This window comes from Lactuca virosa, chromosome 8, assembly GCF_052849685.1.
Source record: "Lactuca virosa cultivar CGN04683 chromosome 8, Lactuca_virosa_CGN04683_v6, whole genome shotgun sequence".
NCBI classification, from domain to species: domain Eukaryota; kingdom Viridiplantae; phylum Streptophyta; class Magnoliopsida; order Asterales; family Asteraceae; genus Lactuca; species Lactuca virosa.
In genome coordinates, this window is record NC_136433.1 from 108,115,231 (window position 1) to 108,127,266 (window position 12,036).

At 33.4% G+C, this 12,036-nt stretch overlaps 4 protein-coding genes and 1 non-coding gene across 8 annotated transcripts; 1 reads left to right on the plus strand and 4 right to left on the minus strand.

Moving 5' to 3' along the window:
* Positions 1-112: 112 nt before the first annotated feature.
* LOC145130705 (uncharacterized) lies at positions 113-1,292 on the minus strand. The gene is made up of 4 exons (XM_079065483.1): positions 1,277-1,292; positions 896-1,092; positions 721-725; positions 113-638 (listed from the first exon to the last, which is right to left on the minus strand). The coding sequence occupies exons 1-4, from the start codon at positions 1,290-1,292 to the stop codon at positions 113-115; spliced, it is 744 nt and encodes a 247-aa protein (XP_078921609.1).
* Positions 1,293-1,426: 134 nt separating this feature from the next.
* On the minus strand, positions 1,427-3,547 carry LOC145132302 (S-adenosyl-L-methionine-dependent methyltransferases superfamily protein). Of its 3 annotated transcripts, XM_079067048.1 has the most exons (8): positions 3,311-3,533; positions 2,984-3,221; positions 2,780-2,847; positions 2,398-2,626; positions 2,240-2,326; positions 2,078-2,163; positions 1,845-1,965; positions 1,427-1,722 (listed from the first exon to the last, which is right to left on the minus strand). In XM_079067048.1, exons 2-8 carry the CDS (start codon positions 3,053-3,055, stop codon positions 1,645-1,647), a joined length of 741 nt encoding a protein of 246 aa, XP_078923174.1. In that variant the 5' UTR covers positions 3,056-3,221; positions 3,311-3,533; the 3' UTR covers positions 1,427-1,644. The 3 variants fall into 3 exon arrangements, with proteins under 3 accessions (XP_078923174.1, XP_078923172.1, XP_078923173.1); XM_079067046.1 differs by having other exon boundaries at positions 2,984-3,539; XM_079067047.1 differs by lacking the exon at positions 1,427-1,722 and having other exon boundaries at positions 1,859-1,992; positions 2,984-3,547.
* A 167-nt stretch (positions 3,548-3,714) lies between these two features.
* Positions 3,715-3,795, plus strand: TRNAL-AAG (transfer RNA leucine (anticodon AAG)). Its single transcript has one exon. It is a non-coding gene; the product is annotated as a tRNA-Leu (tRNA).
* A 626-nt stretch (positions 3,796-4,421) lies between these two features.
* On the minus strand, positions 4,422-5,680 carry LOC145133076 (ubiquitin-related modifier 1 homolog 1). 2 transcript variants are annotated; one of them, XM_079068016.1, is made up of 5 exons: positions 5,559-5,680; positions 5,398-5,458; positions 4,998-5,073; positions 4,822-4,904; positions 4,422-4,748 (listed from the first exon to the last, which is right to left on the minus strand). In XM_079068016.1, exons 2-5 carry the CDS (start codon positions 5,418-5,420, stop codon positions 4,631-4,633), a joined length of 300 nt encoding a protein of 99 aa, XP_078924142.1. In that variant the 5' UTR covers positions 5,421-5,458; positions 5,559-5,680; the 3' UTR covers positions 4,422-4,630. The 2 variants fall into 2 exon arrangements, with proteins under 2 accessions (XP_078924142.1, XP_078924141.1); XM_079068015.1 differs by having other exon boundaries at positions 5,398-5,442; positions 5,559-5,667.
* A 3,352-nt stretch (positions 5,681-9,032) lies between these two features.
* LOC145134264 (protein HEAT STRESS TOLERANT DWD 1-like) lies at positions 9,033-11,812 on the minus strand. Its single transcript, XM_079069138.1, has 12 exons — positions 11,647-11,812; positions 11,319-11,485; positions 11,137-11,215; positions 10,879-11,052; positions 10,704-10,802; positions 10,462-10,630; positions 10,245-10,351; positions 10,025-10,164; positions 9,869-9,941; positions 9,673-9,788; positions 9,475-9,592; positions 9,033-9,389 (listed from the first exon to the last, which is right to left on the minus strand). The coding sequence occupies exons 1-12, from the start codon at positions 11,692-11,694 to the stop codon at positions 9,246-9,248; spliced, it is 1,434 nt and encodes a 477-aa protein (XP_078925264.1). The 5' UTR covers positions 11,695-11,812; the 3' UTR covers positions 9,033-9,245.
* Between the last annotated feature and the right edge of the window lie 224 nt (positions 11,813-12,036).

The following is a 12,036-nucleotide window of genomic DNA, read 5'->3' on the forward strand; positions in this document are numbered from 1 at the left end:
TTGAAATATTTGTCCCTTGTATCTATTGGGTGTCAAAACGCATTCACAAACGTGGAATATTGTGGATATATTCCGTCTGTAAGGTAATACCCAAACTTATATTCATTTCCATTCACTGTGAAAGGAGCATCCGGGCTTTTCCTGACAAAAGATCGTCAAATATTGGTGATTGATCGAGAACGTTGACGTCGTTGTTAGAACCCGCAACCCCAAAAAAAAGCATGTCAAATCCATAAATCTTGTGAAGCAACAGCCTGTAATACCAACGAAGGCGCTCCATGATGACCGCTCGAATACTGGCCTTTCCACGCAACGGGGCAATTCTCCATTTCCAGTGTGTGCAGTCAATGCTCCCAAGCATACCCGGAAAACCATGTCTTTCTTCATGCGCCGCATATCGTTGTTGCATATCATGCAACGAAGGTTTGCGCAAGTATTGGTCACCGAAGGTTTCGACAACACCTCTTGCCAATAAATACAAATTGTCTCGTGCGGTCCTCTCAGACATTCTCATATAATCGTCGACAGAATCGGGCGACTCCCCCATTGCCATAAGTTTAATTGCAGCAACACATTTTTGCAACCTTGTGAAGCCTCGTTTGCCTCTAGCATCATATCTCATTTGGAAAAATTCATACCTAAATAAATATTAAACATGTAAAAATTGTATTTATTTTATCTAAAAGTGACATTTTATAAATTATAAAAGTTGAAACAAACGATACCTAAATAAATATTAAACATGTAAAAATTGTATTTATTTTATCTGAAAGTGACATTTTGTAAATTATAAAAGTTGAATCAAACGATACCTTGCTTCCATAGCGTTGGCTATCATTTCAAAGACATTTTTTCACAAACGAAATCTTCTTTTGAAATCGCTTGGCTGGTAGACACAATTTTCCACAAAGTAATCGTTAACTAGCCGTCTATGCCCTTCCTCACGATCTCTATTTAACGCCGCACGTCGTGTGAGTAGTGGAGTAGGATCTGGCTGTAGTAGGTTGTCTGTATAATACCGGTACATCATACTCACAAACAAATCGTCTTCGTCGTTATCATCGTGGTACGGATGGGCCGGATCAAATTGATCTATATTTTAGTTTTGAAATATTGAAAGAAATATCTAGAGAAGTATGTGTTTTGTAGGTAAAAATAATATAGGTTATGTGATAGTATATATAAAACTTGATTTTTTTTTTTATGTTACCGTTTGTTTCAAACGGTCAAAATTATAGTCGTTGAAGCAAAAAACACAAGAAATCACGTACGTTACCTCCCGTTGTGGCCATAACGCGTTATACTATAACACCTAATAACGGCTAGGGGGCGGTGTTCCTCCCGTTATGGCGCCTTTATTAGGTGCCATGTCACTAATAACGGGAACCCCCGTTGCCCACACCCGTCTCTCTTAACAAATAATACATTAATACAATACGAGGATTGCTTTCTTTTTAACTTGAGTAATTATGATAGTATTACACACACTCATTCTCTCACTAAACAAGTACATACAGATGCTATATTATCATGGATTTTTAGTTATTTCTGAATTCTACACCATATCCTAACAAAATTTTGAACGATAAAATTTCTTATTTATTTCGACATCATAGATATCCATACCAACCTAGTTTTCACTTTTCATGCTGTTGCCAACTTTCTGGAGTGGACAATGTACATCGGGTCAGAACGCCCAGGATTCGGAGATATATCTACAGCCTGCAGGGATTGTTATAACGAATTTCTTATCGAATCTAAAGTCAAATTTTGGTTTGTTTAACTTTCAAAGTCAAAATTACGTTTTTTTTGTAAAAATTACATCTAGTGCTCATAGTACTCACCTGGGGTGGTTCAAATCCTCCCGCATAGTGAAAATATGCTCCAACTATCATAACATGATCCGCATCACCAGTTGATGTCCATATCGATATCGCCTTTGTCCAAAAACACCGATTTGAAAAACTGTTCATTTCCAAGATTCATAATCTTCTGTAAGTCATATACTCATATCATTGACTTTCTTGTCCTAAAGAATTCATTCATTAAAATCCAAACACCAGTATCATTGTATCACCTCATTATAGCCTTGCCACCTGGCTTAAGGACCCGACTCATCTCCTTGAACACTTCAATCGGTTTTGTCAAATAATCAACACTAACCTACATTAATCCAAGACAAATTAGTCAAATCCTATGTCAAAGTTAGTTGCCCAAATTAATTGTGATTGATACGCACCACGTTTGTGATAACATCAAAGGAATTATCTTCAAATGGAAGCTTAGGGTTCGTGTTTAGATCTTGCACCACATATTCAGTGAGAACCTACAATGGGAGATGATAAGGAAAAGAATTTTAAAAAATGCAAAAAAAATATGTATAATTTTGATTCTTACTTTATTGGCTTTGAGCTCGTCTTCATTAAGACCCATACCTGCAATTCGTTCTTGCTTATAGCCTGCAGGAAAATGACTCACCCAACTACTACACATGTCAAGAAGAGCTACCCCTGGAGTGTTACTTGGTGGAAAAGCTTCTTTGTAATACTTGGTAAGAGCTGCAATGGCTGGATCATCGATGTGGGTTACAAAACGTGGAGCTTCATAGAAAATTAAATCCGATGATCTGCAAAAACACCAAACGCCTAATTCAAATTGAAACGATTAAGTTCTTAGGAGTTCCAAACAAAGTCGGGTTGAGTGTAATGAAATGTTTCGAGGAGCTCAACAATATTGTTAGGTAATGAAATGCAATCATGATTAGTTTTACAGGTCGTACTCGTCGAAACGCTGGAAATCTTCTTCCTTGAAAGGAAATTGTTCGGGCCATTCTACGTTCTCCAGTATCTGTAATTATGAACAAGGAAGCAAATTACATATGATTATTTATCAAATCACTCCAACCTTATCTTAATTCACGGTGTATTCATCAAATCACCGAAAACCCCAAATGAGAAGACAAACCCTAAAACCCAAAGCGAACCTTTTCAACAGCACCTTTTGTCCTGGCTGATGCGATGATGGAATTGGTGCCAGAATTGCCAGCCATGCTCATGAACTGAGCCCAAAATGAAACTCCAATCCCGAACACCAGTCGCCGAGGCACTCTGTAGCTGCTTAAATTCTTACTCCTCTTCAGTGTTTTAGAAAATTGACCGCAACTATTGATACTAAAACTAGAAACTGAAGCATTGATATGAACACCCGCCAAAATGGGGAGCCTGTTGTGTAGAATGATTGGAAAACGATTAGCCATTTCAGCTATTTATGTTATATATTTAAGTATGGTCAAACTAGGAAATCAGAATACAAATTGGGATTTTTCTTGGTTGAATTCAACTTTTGGAAATCATGTAGGAAGGTTGCTCCAATCGATTGTATAGTGGATTATACATCTTTACGTGGCCAAATCATCTTCACTCCCTTGAAACTACAGGAATGTGGATAATAAATTGTCACCAACTTTGTGAATCATCTTTGGTATAAACATACAATCATTCAAATAATAAAATGAAAAAGAAAGTACTTTGATTAGTTTTTATTTGGACATATTCACAAATTTGACTACAATTTTCCTAAGGATTATACAACATAACCAAGATTTTAGCATTTATAAAATATGTTCATCCAACTGAAACACCAAAATAAGAAGAAAAAAAACAAAATAATAATAAAATTATATATAATTGAAAGAATGAAGAGAATATCACCAAAGTTGATATGGCCGAGTTGGTCTAAGGCGCCAGATTAAGGTTCTGGTCCGAAAGGGCGTGGGTTCAAATCCCACTGTCAACATTCCATTTTTTGTTCTTTTTCCTAAATTTTGGTTAATCAGTTTGTATTTTTTTTTTTTTTCCTAAATTTTGGTTAATCAGTTTGTATTTTTTTTTCTTTTTCCTAAATTTTGGTTAATCAGTTTGTATTTTTTTTCTTTTTTCTAAATTTTGGTTAATCAGTTTGTATTTTTTTTCTTTTTCCTAAATTTTGGTTAATCAGTTTGTATTTTTTTTCTTTTTCCTAAATTTTGGTTAATCAGTTTGTATTTTTTTTCTTTTTCCTAAATTTTGGTTAATCAGTTTGTATTTTTTCCTTTTTTCTAAATTTTGGTTAATCAGTTTGTATTTTTTTTCTTTTTTCTAAATTTTGGTTAACCAGTTTGTATTTTTTTTTCTTTTTTCTAAGTATTTTTTCCTTTTTTCTAAATTTTAGTTAATCAGTTTGTATTTTTTTTCTTTTTTCTAAATTCTGGTTAATCAGTTTTTCAGTTTTGCATTTAAAATAGTAATAAAGCTATATATGTAATTGTACTTTAATACTTCTACAATCAATTTTGTTATGAATATCATAAGCAAAACAATAGTAATAATTGTACTTCGAAAAGTCACATTCAACCATAAAACCCAGTTTTTATCAAAAGTAGGTTGCCAAAAATACACTTTGTAGTAAGATCTTCATAACCATTGTTCATTAGCATAAACAATCAAAACTCAGTTTACAACTTCTTAAACACAGCGACATCATAACAAGTGAAGGTTACAACTTTGATTTTAATCAAAACTCAGTTTACTACATTGATAAATACTTTATAACATTCATTGTCGCAAAAAATAAACATATTGAAACATTTCAACTATCCCCCATGCAAAGTAGAGATGAACACTACAACATCCTTATTTTCCAAGGTTGTATCAAGTTGGCCACTCAATTCCCAATCACAGTCATTCACAAGAACAAGAACTCCAGGTCGCCTGCACACAAGAAATAATCAAATTGTAAAAATGTTCAATTTTTGGACCCAAAAAAAAAATTGTTTGAACTTACACAGTGTCTCCCTTCATAAACATTTCAGGTCTTTCCTTGATTAAATTGGAGCGAACCCAAGCAAGCAAGTGCTTCATGGTTAACTAAGAAACACAAGTAAGAACGATTATAGATCTAATACAATCATAAATGTGAAGATTTGTGTAATTGTATTTGAAAAGTTTATTGTTTTGGACCTTCTTTTCTTCAGCTGGTAGGTCAACATCAACGCTATGGATCTTCACGGAGTCACAAAGAAGTTCTAGTCCTCCACTGGATTTAAGAACAAAAATATTAAAATACAGAGATGTTCATCAAGCTGAATGGTTGAGTTCTGGTTTACAGATAAAGGTCCAGTGTTTTGGTTTGGTTTGTGCAAACTCAAAGATGCAATTAAGTGATTTCAAGTGTCAAAGTTATTCTAACTATCAACTATCAAGTGTATGAAACTATGGAATATTTCAAGTTTCAAATCAGGTATCAAAGGTTTATACTCCAGAACGATCACAAACATAACATGATCAACGAAATACTGTACTAAGTATGTAGTATAAAATTTTATGAATATTGTGTACGAAAGAGGGCTGATGGAATTACCCGAATTCAAGAGTCAATTGCATCTTCGAGTATCTTGAAGAAAATCTGCAGATGAAAAACCCTGAAGGGGTTTAAGAGTTCGGTTTCAACTCAGCATCCAACAATTAAACCTAGTTTTACTCTGCATCGTAGAAAATCACAAAGAAAGAAAAGAAACTAACCTTCGTGAAATTGAAATTGGTGCAATTTTCTGCTTTTGACAACGCTTGCGCTCAAATCACTGAGGAGGAAAGCGTAGAAGCGAGGCTGTTTGATTCCCCAATAGAAAAGCCGCTCAACAGTTGATTCCTGCAAATAGCAATAATAGGTTTTAGATGTTCGGGTCGGGTCTAAGGGTCATCATCGGGCGGTTTTTCGGGTTATCATCCAAACCATCTAATAACCGTATTAACGTCGGTTTTCGGGTTAGCGGGTTAATCGGTTTCGATTTAGCCGCCAGAAAGACAAATAACAGAAAGAGAAAAATTGTAATATCACACTGTGATTTGTTACTCCTACCCAAAAATCTCTCGTCCATCTAAACTTCTTACTCCAGGTCTTTAGTCTTAAACAGGTAAGTAAGACTAATTTTTATTTATGACTTCGGGTGTCAATTCTCAAACACGTTAATATGTACAAAAAACATCAGCAAAACAACAACAAGGCTAACAATTACAGAGTTTATGTACAAAGAATGAAAGAAGTAAGGACCTGTAAGGTTTTAATTTGTAAAAAAAACAATAATTGAAAAACAAACATTGGTTTGGTGGTTGTGTGAGGCGCCGATGTGGATTAAGAAGTGTCGACGACCGAATCCAGCCAAAGGAGTAGGGAACAAAAGGGGAAGCCGCTTCCAGTTCGTCGATTTGGAAATAGAGAACGGAAATTGGGAACGAATAATATAATTAACTCTAATAGTCAATTCTCAAATAAGGGTTCAGGAATGGGTGGTTTAAATGTTTAATACTAAGGGTGCATTTGAGATTACTTTTTAAACTTGAAGTCTTTTTTATAAACAGATTTTTTGTAAAAAAACTTTTTCTAAAAGAATATTTTTAAAATGTGTTTGGTTTGCTTTTTAAGGTTTTTAAATGATAAAAGCCAAAAGTCACAAAAAGATAGGAATTTCTATCTTTTGTCCAGCTAATTTTTTCTTAATAGCTAAATGTTGATTTGAAAAGAACTTTTCAATTTACCAAATAACTTTTAGTAATTTTTAACTTTTTCAAAAAATTAAAAATCAAAAAGTTGATTAAAAATGAATCTCAAACATTCACTAACTATTAGTAGCCCTTTAAAAAAATAATAGTAATAAATGGTCGAAAACAGAATCATACTTAGTTTACCCAAAACTGTCAGTTCAAGATTTTTTTTTTCAAGTTTAAACCGATTAACGTTCAGCCCTAGTCGGGTCACTGTGAGTTGATTCGATCGTTTCAATTTAATTAATGGTTATGTCGAAACTATGCATTAAACTATTACGCATAAAATTGAGAGTTGAGATTTGATCTTTTCAAATTAAGCACCAGAAGGTCATTGGAATTTTTATTTTTGATTCAAAGTGGTTATTGAATCATGTTATCACCTCTCATAAAACCCACTTTGAATAAAAAACAATAAGTTTACTAACATTTTACAATTTAGTTTAGTAACTAGTTACTAAATACCACAAATAAAATAGTTTACTACTTAATTCAACCTTCACCATTTTTTTTTTGTTCTTTGTTTATCATGATTTAGATTTTTTTTTTCATACATTGCATGTTACATTGATCGTAAAGGGTCATAATTTTTTAACATGTATATATAACATTGATATAATTAAACAACATATGTGGACTTTAATAGCATAGATGTATAATTAAAGTGGAGTGTGAAGAATGAATTACTTTGTGTAGCTTTTCTAGGACGTGAGTAATGATGAATCCATGGTTGTCAAAATCTCGATCTTGATCGTAGGATCTTACGATCCTACGATCCTAGGTATGAAAAACGATCCGGATCGTAAACGGATCGTATTTGGGGTAGGATCGCAGGTAGGATCGTAGGATCGGGATCCGATCCGATCCTACCTTTCCTTGATTTTTTTTTTTTTTTTTTTTTTTTGCAAATGAAATCATTTTACCATTTTATGTCTTTTACCCGTTTACCAAGTTATCGTTTATCATTTTATGTTGTGACTTATTACTAATATTTTAAAGTTTTTATAACTTTTGAACAAAAAATTGAATGTTTAAAATATTTTTCATGTATTCAAATTATAAATTAAAAGTATGTTTCATTTTGTAGGATCTTAGGATCCCGATACCGATCTTGCAAACCCAAAAACGATCCTATGTAGGATCCCGATCTTGACAACCTTGGATGAATCATAAATGTTAATTTTGGAAGTGTGATTAGTCAAAAGTCAGACTTTGATGTCAATTGGGTGTTCAAAATGCAAGACACTTCCGAACATTGATGCAGATCTAATTTTTCACCAAATGTCGAAATTAAGCACTAAACTATTGAATTTGTGTTCATTTGGTCACTAAACTTTATCTTGTATTACTTATTATGCAAAAATGTTTCATATTTTTCCCAATGTATGTAACAATGTTGTTTTTTGTATAAAATATGCAACAAGCCAACAATCTGTTAAAATATGTCTAAATAATGCAACCAGTTAACCTGAAACCATTATGTGATTGTTGAGCCTATGAAATATGATTGGTTTTTAATTTTAAAGTCACATCACTTGTTTATGTGGATAATTCACATGTAGATAAAATCAATGGTAATCTCCCTCTCTAAATCATTGGCTTTCTTTGTCGTTCTAAATTATGTATGCATTCCATTGATTTTCTTTCTTAAAAAAAAAATCCATGTGTATAACATGTATGAATGAATATGTTGTTTTTCTTTTTTTCTAATACTGTTTTTCTTTTTCAAATCCATATTTTATTTCTCCACATAATCAAATTCCCTATAGACGTATCTTCTTCTTAAAATTCATCTTATATTCTTCTCTACTTGTATAATTTTTTTGATCAAAACAAATGCTTCTCATTTTTAAATCAATCTCACGTAACCTTTTTCCAAGTTGTATTCTTGTAATATGCAAAATATTTGACATATTGCTTGAACATACACAAGTACACTACGAATTTGAAGTTAAGATTAATCAATGTGAAGTTTATGATCTAAACTATGATTAGTTGCGAAATGCAAATACACGAGTTGATTCCACATTCCAAACTTGTGATCTTTGACGTGTGCTTTGAAATAAGTTTAATATCCTCAATTTTGTTTTATGTTTGCAGTTTGACACTTTGACTTGACACCTTCCTTCGTAACAGATTAAATTTCTCATGAAAACTTATAGCACTGATGAATGTACATTTTTGGCTTCTTAAATACATCTAAGATTTATCCAAATGTAAACCCATATTTTCTCATGAACTAAATCGTCCTAAAGTGGTCAAAAAAAATATTCATTTTATATATCTTCCTATTACAACATATATCTTGAAAAGTCTACCAGTTATAGCAATATCATCCACATACAAACCACTTTCCACTGCTATATATTGGGTAGGCTTGTCAAATTATAATATCCTTACAAAGAAAAAAAAAATGAAAGCGCAATGCTATAAAATGTAAGCAAAAATCTCAAGTATCACCAAAAAAAGACTGCTTGCATAAGAATATTACCATTCAACCCCATTTTCACATAACTCAAAATTCCAAAACACTTCATACAAACTACAATGTATCATGTGATTCTCTCTTTAAATATAACACCAACAGTAAACCATGCAAAAATTTACCCCTTTTGGGTCATTTAAAGTTGCCTGAATTTTCTCCATAACTGAAAACCTTCTTCGTTTTCAAGCATTAGCATTGGCATTAGCAGGAGGAAGATTAGTTTCAATATTTGAAGGCATCAATATATTAAAACCATCAGCAGCTGTAGAAATCAACATTCCTGGAATCTGTGTATGCCAATGAAGTTCTTTCAAGTCTTTCTGACCCTGTTCACCAAAACAAAAAAGTCAACAAAAGTCAAAATATTTTCTCATCACAAACAACAAATCAACATTCAAAATTGCAAGTAACCTGATGAACAAAAAGAAGTTGTGGAGGCAAATCTGTAGGCGCATGTACTTCCTCTTGTGTTTTGGCTTTAAATTCTGCTTCCTCTTCTTCATCTCGTTCTAAAGAGAGGTCCCATATTCTGACAGTTTGACCAAAGATAAGGGGGTGATTTTGTAAAAGTTGTTAAAGATGATTTTTTTTTAAATGAAAAACTCTTACGTGAGTTGATTATCGGATGATGATACTGCCAGTGTAGAAGCTTCATGTGGACTCCATTCAATGGATGTAATCGGATGTTTGTGGTACTCAAAATGTGCCACTACAGAATCCCCTTCCTAAAATAAACAAAAAAAATGTTATTTTCCATAGTTTTTATACAATAAAAAACTTTTTTTTGTAAAAAAAAAAAACATACCTTGAGCAATCTAAGATCACGAATAGAAAATGTCCCATCATCACTACCAGATGCCAACATACAACTAGCCAACCTAATTAAAAATCAACAAATTAGTAAAACCCTAATCATAAAAATAAAATTAAACACAATGGTAAAAAAAAAAAAAAAAAAAACCTGTTCCATGAAATAACATTGACATCTGTGTTATGTGCTTTAAAAGAAGTTGCTGGTGATTTCCCTAAACGGGTATCCCATATTGCTATTGTTTTATCCACAGAACTCGAGGCAAACACATATGGTTCTGTTGGGCTCCACTGCATCAAGAAAAGTTTTATAAAAAAACACATTTTTTTTTACGTAATTACCCTTAAATAATGGGTAAAAAGGTAATTACCTGCAAATCTTCAACGCTACCAGTGTGTCCAGCAAATGGTTTACTATCAACATTCCACGTTGAGTCAGATGCTGGCTCCCATAAGTGGATGCAATTCTTGCAGTCACCTTTCAAAAGATAAATTTATTAAACAAGGCATCAAACAGAATCCATATTAGAGCATATGATCTTTTTATATCACATAAATAACATCTACTTCTCACTTCATACTTCATACCTGAAACAAGTCTTCCAGGAACAAGAGGACTCCAATCAATTGCATAGCCTTCATCCTTGTGACCCGTAAACTTTACTAAAGGAGTTTGAGTAGATACTGTGGAAGCATCCTTACTAACATTTGTTTCAGCTTCTGCTAAAGCATTTAAATGAGAGCTAAAATCCCATATCTACATCAACAACATCAAGAAACTATTACTGTTACTGATACCGCTACTATTACTATTACTGTTACTATTATACCTGCACATGACCGGTATCTCCCCAAGTAGCACATATATGGGGTTTTTGTGTCATTGCACGAATTCTATTCACACAACCTTCATGGAACACTTTGCGCACCTGAAGATAGAAATGTATGAAGATTAAAAGAATATTGTAGTGATGAAAGTTTGAAAAATCAATGGCTATGTGTTACCTGAAAGACTGGAGCTTTTGGTCCTTCGTTCTCCATTTCATCTTCATCACTGTCACTACTATCACTGTCCATATCGGTGTCAGCATTGGATGTTTTTGTTGGTACTAGTTCACGTCTTTTCCCAGAAATGTTTGATATTTTAAATATTCCAATTGAATTTGGAGCATTGTTTGCCTATGAGAATAAAGATTCCATCATCTTCTCCTACACGTAATGAAGCTAACCAAGAATGTTAAGTGCTAACAGAATTAAGCTTACCTGAGTTCCAGTGACGCAATAAATAGTGTGTGGAAATTCTGTCCGGACTAATCCCAGTGAATCACGCACCACGTCAAAGCTACAACACAATGTACAGAGATCAAATATTTAACAAAAAAAGTGAGAAGAGAAGAACAATTAAGAACATGAAGAGAATTAATAAAGTTGGTTTTGTAGGATACCTTAAGCAGGGCCAGCCAATGTGGAAGGCATGAAGAGAATTATAAGCTGAAGGATCACATTGAAGCTCTTCGCCTTCCTCTAAAGCATCAACACCTGGTTGCCACACCTTCGCTGGCATTGAAGGTATTGCGTTTGATGAGGATGACTCATCTGCTTTCTTTGAACCCTGATTACAGAATCACATATTCAAAACTCATTTTTATTAACGACAAACGGAGTCGAATAGCCTTTTCTTTCCATCAAAAATCAAATACATGAACTATCTGACAAATGAAAGACAAAACATAACGCAACAACTAAATATTTAGAACGATGGGAAATTAATACCTTGCTCTTCCGCTTAGCTTTCTTTGGGTTTTTCAAGCTTCGAACCATTTTTGCTTTGAAAGAAAGACCGAAAGAGTGATCTGAAGAAAGAGAATAACAGGGTGCGGTGAGGAGGGTTTTGGGAATTTAGGGTTTTATACAACCCGCCGACCGCCGTTAACCGAAACCGGTTAGACTTCGAGAGATTATTAGACCCAAGCCCACTTCGAGTTTTGTTTGGAATTTTTTTTTCTTTTTTTTTTTGAACTTTCAAAAGTGGTTTATTGATTTATCACCGTGTTAAAATCAATGTTTTAAAAGCTAAGTTGAATCGGTTGGTTACTTTGGGGTTTAATTTATGATACGACACGAAATCGGAACGAAATCAAAATTTGAATTCGTATTCGTGTC

Coding starts and splice junctions, on each gene's coding strand:
- LOC145132302 (XM_079067046.1), bottom strand. CDS start 3,256: ATGGCTAATCGTTTTCCAATCATTCTACACAACAGGCTCCCCATTTTG. Junction 2,848..2,983: donor CAAAAGGTGCTGTTGAAAAG/GTTCGCTTTGGG, acceptor TCATAATTACAG/ATACTGGAGAACGTAGAATG. Junction 2,164..2,239: donor TTGATGTTATCACAAACGTG/GTGCGTATCAAT, acceptor GGATTAATGTAG/GTTAGTGTTGATTATTTGAC.
- LOC145133076 (XM_079068016.1), bottom strand. CDS start 5,420: ATGCAATTGACTCTTGAATTCGG. Junction 5,074..5,397: donor CAATTGACTCTTGAATTCGG/GTAATTCCATCA, acceptor TCTTAAATCCAG/TGGAGGACTAGAACTTCTTT. Junction 4,749..4,821: donor TTTATGAAGGGAGACACTGT/GTAAGTTCAAAC, acceptor TCTTGTGTGCAG/GCGACCTGGAGTTCTTGTTC.
- LOC145134264 (XM_079069138.1), bottom strand. CDS start 11,694: ATGGTTCGAAGCTTGAAAAACCCAAAGAAAGCTAAGCGGAAGAGCAAG. Junction 11,486..11,646: donor AAGCTAAGCGGAAGAGCAAG/GTATTAATTTCC, acceptor TTCTGTAATCAG/GGTTCAAAGAAAGCAGATGA. Junction 10,803..10,878: donor CAAAAGCTCCAGTCTTTCAG/GTAACACATAGC, acceptor TTCTATCTTCAG/GTGCGCAAAGTGTTCCATGA.